At 37.3% G+C, this 9,703-nt stretch overlaps 1 protein-coding gene across 1 annotated transcript in view; it reads left to right on the forward strand.

Moving 5' to 3' along the window:
- Window positions 1–9,279, forward strand: part of ARFGEF2 (ADP ribosylation factor guanine nucleotide exchange factor 2) — a 39,624-nt gene extending 30,345 nt beyond the window's left edge. Inside the window, exons 32-39 of the mRNA XM_026106559.2 lie at window positions 649–787; window positions 870–924; window positions 1,183–1,297; window positions 1,587–1,717; window positions 2,738–2,906; window positions 3,325–3,463; window positions 4,553–4,670; window positions 5,795–9,279. Coding sequence (XP_025962344.1) covers window positions 649–787; window positions 870–924; window positions 1,183–1,297; window positions 1,587–1,717; window positions 2,738–2,906; window positions 3,325–3,463; window positions 4,553–4,670; window positions 5,795–5,971 — 1,043 coding nt within the window. The 3' untranslated portion in view covers window positions 5,972–9,279. The remainder of the gene's footprint in view (window positions 1–648; window positions 788–869; window positions 925–1,182; window positions 1,298–1,586; window positions 1,718–2,737; window positions 2,907–3,324; window positions 3,464–4,552; window positions 4,671–5,794) is intronic.
- The last annotated feature ends 424 nt before the right edge of the window (window positions 9,280–9,703 follow it).

Genomic DNA, 9,703 nt, shown 5'->3' on the forward strand with positions numbered 1-9,703 from the left:
TATCTTAAATATTCAAAGATCATTCTATTTAATCAGTTAGGCAGCTCTTCTTTTAATGTGTTTACAGTGCTATTGTAACAGAGCAAAACCTCTTGAAGAGTTTTTTGCCAACAGCTTTTCTCCATTTGGCTACTTGGATAAAATACTTCGTTTATTTACGTGTGTGTGTGTGTGTGTGTATATATACACACACACATATATACATATGCACTCTGTTCTCCCTCCCTCTCAGTACTTCTAGAATGGCTTTCTAAAAAATAGTTTATTTTGGGCTCTGACTTCTGTGCCTGAAATCCTGCAGTTTGCTAGCATGGATCATGAGGGGCTACCTAGGAGGAAATTCTAAGAACCTCTAATTCATGTTTTTCTTCTTTCATCCCACTATAAGCTTTCTTCCTGCTTCTTTCGTTTGTCTTCCCTCTTTGGATTTCAGGCCCATGATGTCTGTTTTTAAACAGTATTTTCTATTCAGTAGGATCCCAAGCTTGGTGTTACTATGAAATACTTTACAAGTAGGTTTTGAGCTGTTGTGGGCACTTTGTACAAGCACGATATATCTCTATGAAAAAATGCTTAAAGGAGCTGTAATAAAGAATAATTTTCATTGTTATTGTAGAAGTTGATAAATATGGAACATATCATTCACAGATAATGAACAGTTGGCTCGATCGGGTACGAACTGTCTAGAAAACCTGGTAATACTAAATGGACAGAAATTCAGCCCTGAAGTCTGGGGCCAAACATGCAATTGTATGCTAGAAATCTTCAAAACTACCATTCCTCATGTGTAAGTATGTGAAGTATAATTCTAATACTAACAACTGTTTCAGAGCAACAGTATTTATACAATTTTTCTTTTCCCTGTGGAGGTTGCTTACGTGGAGGCCTGCAGGAATGGAGGAGGACTCAGCTGAAAAACACTTGGTAAGAGTTATTTCAGTGCAACAAACTAAGCTGAAGGCTAGTGTGTTAGGTTAGCTTTAGAAATACTTTATTTCAGTAAATACATCTGACAACAAACACTGGAATTGACATTAGCTTTTATTTGATGGCATTGTGAAATAAGATACAAAGAATGGATGGAGGAAGCCTTTGAATCTAAGATTAGTTAAGCCACCTGAAAACCGATAGTTGGGTGATAGGTTTTTTGGATTATCAGAATTCTTCTACATTCTCCTTTAGGATTTGGACCTAGATCACCAGTCCCTAAGCAGCATGGATAAAAATGCTTCAGAAAGAGGACAGAGTCAATTTTCAAATCCTACAGATGACAGCTGGAAAGGTGGTCCTTATACAAGTAAGGATAACATGCGAGTTAATCAATAAACTTTTATAACCACTCAAAATCCATCTCTGCAGTCTTTCAGGGGAAAAAAATAAAAGCTTTAGGGCACTTGATAACTTCAAAGGTAAGTTGTAAAGACTTGATGTAACCTCTTATTCTTTGGAGAGAAAGTGTTTCTCTTTCATGATGCTGTGAATCATCTTATAAATATAAAAATGCTAATGGTAATGTGGAATTTTGCTAACCTGTTGTAAGTGTATTGTCATAAATTACTTCTAAAAATTTTGTTCTATTTCATTAGACCAGAAACTGTTTGCTGGCCTTCTTATAAAGTGTGTGGTGCAGCTGGAATTGATACAGACCATTGATAATATAGTATTTTATCCAGCAACAAGCAAGAAGGAAGATGCTGAGCACATGGCTGCAGCTCAGGTACAGTCAGATTTATTTATACTTGTGGCAGTTAAGTGCAAAGACTGAGTACCTGTAAGGTGTGTTTACACAGTGGAGTATATATAGTCTCTTGCTTTATCTAACTTCCAAAACTACCCTGAATGTATTGTTTCTCTTTGCCAGTGATTCCTTGGCAGTCTGCCTGTTTGTGCATGTTTTATAATAAATGCATATTCATTAAGGATGTTTTTGGTTTGGGGGAGATGGTTCTGTTATTTAGCAAGAGAGTCTTTATTTAGCTGCAGTTGGGGTTGTGCTCAACATCTAGGTGTTTGCACAGGAGGAGAGGCAGAAGTTGAACTTCAGCAAGGTTTAACAATCAAGATTTAATTTGTTATCAGCCTTGGAGAGGTCCTTGTCTCTGAAAATGAAACACTGATCCAACTATTATGATTTCTAGGGAATAGTGCAAGGTAGCTCTTGCTTCTCTATGTTAATAAAGCCCTAGGCTGGAAGTTTAGGCTTAGTGCATTAATGTTTTGGTGGATGGTAAAGTTAGATTTCTAATGAAATTAGCTCAAAAATTTGAGAAACTTTAAAGAAACTTCTGACATTAGCCCAAGATGGGCAATTCCTACACTGTGCAGCATTTAAATCTGCATTATTTTGGTGAGTCATTTTGATATTCAGAATTCTGCAGTCAGTCAGTTCCTCAGAGAAAGGAAATATTCTCAGTTGAATGCTGTAACCTCACTGTGTCTTGATATGAGAGGTCCTTCCCTTTTGTTCTGGATTTTCATATCATTAACCAGGACAGAGCATAACTTTTCTTAAAATATCTTACTGAAAAAAATACAACTTTGACATATTTTTAGACACTGGTCTTGGGATTTTTTTTAAAGCTCTGTAAGTCAAATCTGCTGTTCTGTATTGCACTAATATTTCACTTGTACCTAAAAATGGAATCTTGCTGGAGTTAGTGTATGGTCTCTGAAGTATCAAAGTCTTTCAAGACTATATAATAAGGCTAAATTATTGATGCTCTTCTGTTTTCTTTAGAGAGATGCATTGGATGCAGATATCCACATTGACACAGAAGACCAAGGAATGTATAAATATATGTCTTCACATCACCTCTTTAAGTTACTAGATTGTTTGCAAGAGTCTCATTCATTTTCAAAAGCCTTTAATTCAAATTATGAACAGCGAACAGTCTTGTGGAGAGCAGGTGAGGCTTTTATTTTTAGCTTGGTAGAAAATGCTGAGCTCCATTTATGGTTTTAAATATATCTTCTGATAGAAAAGAATACTACTGCAGTAGTCTCTACAATTAATCTGCAACTGTTGCATGCTTTTATTACTTGTCTCCTTCCTAGTGATTTAAGAATAGTTATTTTCTAAATTTTGCATTAAAGCTGCATGGTTTGCACTGCTGTAACTAGAGGTCTTTAAAAAAAAAAAATAGACTAGGTGTCCTTCAAAATCAGGAAGGAGGAAATAGACTGTCAACACAAGAAATCAGATTCATGCTACTGTTCATTAGTCAAGATATTGCTGATAAATTTTACTACTTGGCTGGTAACCACAAATGTGGATGTTCCCCCTTCCCCGTCCCTTCACCTCTTCCATGTGTAATTGATTTCTAGGGTTCAAGGGTAAATCAAAACCTAATCTCTTAAAACAAGAGACCAGCAGCTTGGCTTGTTGCTTGAGAATACTCTTTCGAATGTATATTGATGAAAACCGCCGAGACTCCTGGGATGCTATACAACAACGACTGCTCAGGTAAAAGCATCTTGTGTGGACATACGTTGGTTATGGTGTGTGCTGTTTTCTATTGGGTGGCTACTAGTGTTCTGTTTTAAGTTGTTGAGCAGAGCATGCAAAGTATACAAAGATAGATAAAAGACTGCTCTTTATTAAAAGTGAATTTAGCAATAAGGAAGTGATCCATTTGGAGTAAACAAAGCAACTTCTTGCAAGACTTACCACTACTCTTGCAAAGAAAAGTTTGAATAAATATTTTTGGTATCTGTTGAAAACAGTATGATACTCAAAGGTATAATGGATACAGTAACTGAAACAGAATATAGCATAAGGTATAGTATACATGGAATTCAATGTAAACATAGCAAATGATGGTAAATGATACCAAAAGGTATTGGGGGTCCCCCTCTGTTTGAAAGGTGAGTTCTTGCTGCTGAACAGTTCAGAGGACTAATCTCGAATCAAATGTGAACAACTCTCAAATTTGTAGGTCACTGGCACAAATTCAGTGGAGTTCAGTAGCATTCTGATTCACCAGAATGGGCACTTTAATCTTTTTAGTGTGTAAAAAGGGAGACCCCGCTTTTTAGTTAACAAAAAAATAAAATGGCACAGATCATGCCTTGTGCTGACAGTCTTTACAGCAAGGACCAAGAATTTATTAATATTAATAGCAAACCCTCTTTAATCCATAATGCTAGGGTCTACAGATCCTTATTGAAACAGCTTAGATTTGGAGAGAGAACTCTTTCATGTTGCTGTTGTCTGTGTTGTTCCAGCATAAGGATCAGGAAGGAATGTTTGCTACAGCTTGAACGTGACAACGCTTTAATAAATACAGAATGTTCATAAAGCAAATCAAACTCCATTTCCAACTTGCTGCTTCTTTATTAACAGCATGAAAAGTAGTTCAGTTCAGTTATCTGTAACAATTCCAGTAACTGAAAACTTAAGGCATATTTATGTAATTAAAGTTGTTGCATATTATTGAAAATTTTCCCATAGAATTGCATATTATTTGAAAACAAAATCTACTATGAGAGGACAAAAAGGCATGTTACAGAAACTTTTTTTTAATGGATTCTTTGAACTATGTTATCTCTCTAGTGTATGCAGTGAAGCCCTGGCATATTTTATTACGGTGAATTCGGAAAGCCACAGAGAGGCTTGGACCAATCTACTGCTGTTGCTTTTAACAAAAACACTAAAAATTAATGATGAAAAGGTAAGAATGGGCTGGGAGCAGTGTCTGTTTGCGTTCAAGCATTTTTCTGTATCTTTGCTATTCAATTCAATCTTTGCTCTCATATGACATGCTGCAAGATGGCTAGTTCAGTTAATCACATAGGATGCAATCTCTCCTTGAAATACAGGAATCATTAAATCTCCATGTTGCAAGCATTCTACATTGTAGAAATGGGACTGTATCCATGAAAGTCAGAGCTGTTTATATAAACATGTTGATACATTTCATATAGGAGCACCCTGAACATACAGCAAAAGGAACTTGGGCTGTATTATAGTGATACAGAGTGGTAGAGGTAAACTTTACCAGTGTGAAACTGGGATTCTTGTCCCTTGACAGCAATGGTGAAGAATTGTCTTCAGGGTTTCAGTCCTTCTGAGGAACGTTAATGCAAATGTTGATTAGTTTAGCACATGCAGAGAAAGCTCTGGAAGTTGTTCAAGCTTTTTTTTTAAACCCCCCCCCCCCCCGAACTACTTTTCTTTTCCTTTTGAAATTCATCTTATTTTAAAGTGGTGGGTTTTTAATTTTTTTGCTTTTTGGGTGTTTTTGTTTGTTTCACTGCAAAGGGTGTAATTCCACTTTACTCTTGCATAGTTTAGAATGTCTTACTGCAATTGACCAGTATCTTAAGAAATTGGTCATAGTGAGGTATAGTTCCTCAAGGAACTATATGTAGGTTAGAATTTTTCTCGGTTATCTTTTATCCGGAGAAGAAAAGTGAGAGATCTGGTGGATGTAGAGTGTTGTAGATGGTATTTTGGGGGCTTGAGGGGCGACTGCACAAGTTCATACTGGAGAATGGCTTTCTATAATGTATAGGCTCTGATATCACCTCTACCACAGGAAATCTATGCCACAAATTGGAGTCTGACTGTGTATTCCAGGAAAGTATTGCCATACGCTTGCTTTCTGTGTGTTTTTTCTGTAGGCATGTGCTAAGGCTGATGTGGAAAATGGACATTGGGCTTGATGGCCCTTTGGTCTAATGTAGTGAGGTCTGTTCTAACAAATGGGCACAGCTGTGAATGTGGAAAAAGTGAGCTCCCCTGTAGTAATGGAGAATAACTGTCTTTTTTTTTTCTTGTATCTTTTTTTAATAGTTTAGGGCACATGCTTCAACATATTATCCATACTTGTGTGAAATCATGCAATTTGACCTGATTCCTGAGCTTCGAGCTGTGCTTCGGAAGTTCTTCCTGCGTATAGGTGTTGTGTTCAAAATCTGCATAACAGAGGAGCAGATACGGACAACTGGGACAAAATTACCTTCATGGTAGCCCAAAGTAGTTAGTTACTGCTGCTTGTACATAAAGCTGCTTTCCACAAATGGATTAAAGTGGATGGCGGGAGAGTGTGTGTGTGTGTGTGGGGGGAACGGGACCCTGGTAAATCAACAGAGCAGCAAGTTACTCTTACCATAATGACAACTTTGGGGGAGGAAAAAAAATCTGTTCTATCCATCCTACAAAATTATCAGCAGTTTATTTTATTTAAATTGTTGCTTACACAGCTAATACCGTAGATGTAAAGTCTGTTTGTTTCAGTGCTAGTCATACTTATGATCAAGTCTGTCTCCTCTAATCTTTGAGAAATTGTTCAGTCTTACATCCCAGCTAAATCTTAAATCAGCTGGAAATTATTCCTTAATGGAAATTATGCCCCTTGGAAATAACGAATATAGTTGTATAGCCTTGTGATGTTAGCACATGTGTTCAAAATAAACTATATTGCAGTGGCTAATGACCACCTAAGATCATTCTGGGTTTTTCTTTGTATGCACCTGACTAGACCAGGTAGTGTGTTTTAGTTTGACTGTTGTGGACTACCTGTAATATATCCCAGTTTGGGGAAAGGGTTTTCCTCCTGTTTAGTAAGTCATTTTAAAACACTTTTTTAATAGCAGTGCTTCATATTCTGAGATGTGCTTTTGTTTTTATGGAAGGTTTTACATCAGGAGTATTCAGTAGTGTTTATTTAGGTCATTAGTCTTGAGTTAGTTGAAAACATTAAAATATGGAACACTTAAACTTCCATTGACTTTCATATATTGCTGGATCATGGACTGAGCATCTAAAGTAACATGATAAATGGGGTTTTGAACAAATAACACTTTCTTTACCCTCAACTATAATATATTTAGCAATTTTGTCTGTTTAACCAGAAGTAGCCTATCCTTAATACATAACAGGTTTGTCTTTTTAGTGCAGATTTGAAAGTGCTGATTGTCCTTGTGCATTTTTTTTTTTTAAATGCATCACTTATTGTTCCTGTTGTGATCTGGAAAGAAAAAGAAAACTGAGCTACCATCAGAGTGCTCTAGCAAACTTCAACTTAAGCTCATACATGTACTGTAACAGTTTTCCAGTATGCTTCTGTGCTTGGTTTGCCCTATGAATTTTTCTTTCTTTCTGAGAAAAGACTTCAGTTTTGTGACACCTATTTCCATGATATAATACCAATTTTAACTGAAGTACTGCAGGGCTGAGTTCTGTCCTTTGGACTAATTTTAATTGCAAGTTGAGCTTTCTCTAAACAGAGTATGGCAGGATAGGAGGGTAGGTGCCACTTCATGAAATATATTAATATATTCAGCACTGTGCTAGCTGTATTGGGAACCCTGAAGTATAACAGTATTTTTAAAAACTGAATGGTATTAAGTACTAGACTTTTTTTCATTAGAAGTTGAGTTTTCTGGTAGGGCAGCCATAGTTGAAGTAGTGTTGGGATATTCCCCTTTCAGAGCTGTGGGTTTCATTGTTGTTTTTTTTTTTTTTGGGTGGGGGGAGAGAGCTTTTTCCAAAGGTACATATGGTGCTCCTTCAGTAAGTCAGTTTGTCCTACTTAGCAGTGTTTGGGAGTGTTTTGCAGTCAACAGTACTGGTAAGGTTTTCACATTATTATTATTATTATTTTTTCTTTTTAACCAAAGAAAAGTAAATGGTGGTTGTGGCTTTTTAATATTGAAATGCCTGTTAAATGTATACTAACATTTAGTAGAAAGGAATATATATGGCTATATTTTACCATAAGGAAAGACTGAAAAATAAGGAATGTCTATATCTAACTTGCTGTATTTGAGATGTCTTTTTGTGTTCACTCCCTGGTAATGTCACTTCATCAATTACAGTAAAAATGAAGTATTTATTTTGATACTATTTAAATAATTTAAATAAACTATTCTTTTTCTTCTTGTCCTAGATAATCCTAAAGAAAGTATTTGAAACTTTATTTTCCAGATTTTGAATGTCACAGCCTCATTGAATGTACACCCTTAGCTCCTGTCAAAACACAGTTTTTCTAAGTTGCATGCTTTCTCTGTACATTTCAGTTTTGAAAGCCTTACAACTTGTCTTGAAAATGGTCTCTAATTTTCAGATCTTAAATTATTTTACACATCCACCATAGGCTTTAAGTAAAGCTTTTACTGTATTTATACCATCTGTAAACTGCTGAAATTAGGAACATGACATCAGAGCTATTCTAGATTCATGCTGTAGTGCATGAAGGAGATGAGGACTGGAATGCAATGTGATTCTAACAGCCTTAATCCTGTCATGGTTTTGTGGAACTGACTGTACACAAAGCAATAAGAAATGATGTTAAGTGTAATATCTGAAACAGTTGTGTTTACACCAGCTGTTTAGTTTCCCTTATACACTCAAAGATCATAACACATAGGCATTTTAATGAAGCTAATAATGCTGAGCCAAAACTCCTGAAGCCATCGCTGCTGGTTCTGATCTTGTACTGGACTCTGCTGACACTGACTCTAGCTGCCTCTGGTAGTTTTATTGGCTTCAGTGGAACTGTATGAGTGAGAACAAAGTTCTCTGTCAGCATATCCTGGGAGAGATCAAGGCCTCTATGTGCAATACATGGAGAAACTATTAAAAGTTAGCTCTTGGACACTTTGAATGGTGTTATGCAACAAATCATAGCTAAAGAAGCTTATAATTTAATGGTAGAAAGAGGGAGACTCTGCATGGTATTTTACTACTACTTACTGTGCAACCCTCTATGAAATGAGTAGGCACGATGCTAATGAGGAAAACCCTAAAAACTCCCTTTGCAAGAAAGAACATAACAAGACCTCTGTTTGAAAAATTATCTGTGTGTTTCATAACTTGCTCAGTTAACAGAACACTGGGAAGAGCTTTCAGTAATACAGCCAAACACCCCTGAATGTTCAGCTCAGTCTTACTGCCACTTTAAGGATGAGGAAAAACTTAGATATAGTACCTTTACTCTGAAGTAAAACTAAGCTCTTTCACTGTCACAAGTGCAGCTTTAATATGTAAATTGTTTGTTCTGCCCTTTTAATGTTTTTTTTGTGCAAAATGTATGTTTTTACATATTTAAAATGTCTAAGTTGGTTTTTTTTGGCGATCTCCATATTAAGTGCATTTACTATCAATAACTTAAAAGAGCATTCCTTGCCTAATGGATGTATACATTTTTGAAAGAATAGCGACTTATATAATATGAAAAGCTATGTAAAGTTTTCTACATAAAAAAATTATGTATAATACTGTTATAATATTCCATGCTTTAATCAAGTGGTAAATCAATAAAGTTTTGAAAACTGTGCCTGTTTTTAATGTAGCTTTTTGAACAACGCGAACGGTCCTGGGAAATACCTGCGCCTTTTGCTCTTTCATCACCCCTTAAGCACCGCCCTTCCCTTCACAGTTTGGGGGGGGGGGGGGGGGCTACCCTTGAGCCCTTTTCTAGGAGCCAGTGCAGAAAACCACCTTACATCCCCTCTTTAAGGAAAAACGGGAATAACTCGACTTCCCTCGATTCGCGCCGCTGGTAGCTTCCGCCCGGCCTCCGCCGCCAACCCGCCTCCCTCCTCTGCAGCTACACCGCCTCTCTATGCGCCGCCCCCGACGGCCGCGCCGCCCCCGACGGCCGCGCCGCCCCCGACGGCCGCGCCGCCCCCGACGGCCGCGCCGCGCCTGGCGAGGCGGGGGAGGGGCGGGGCCCGCGGCGCCCCGCCGGCTTCCAGA

This window comes from Dromaius novaehollandiae, chromosome 16, assembly GCF_036370855.1.
Source record: "Dromaius novaehollandiae isolate bDroNov1 chromosome 16, bDroNov1.hap1, whole genome shotgun sequence".
In the NCBI taxonomy this organism is placed as follows: domain Eukaryota; kingdom Metazoa; phylum Chordata; class Aves; order Casuariiformes; family Dromaiidae; genus Dromaius; species Dromaius novaehollandiae.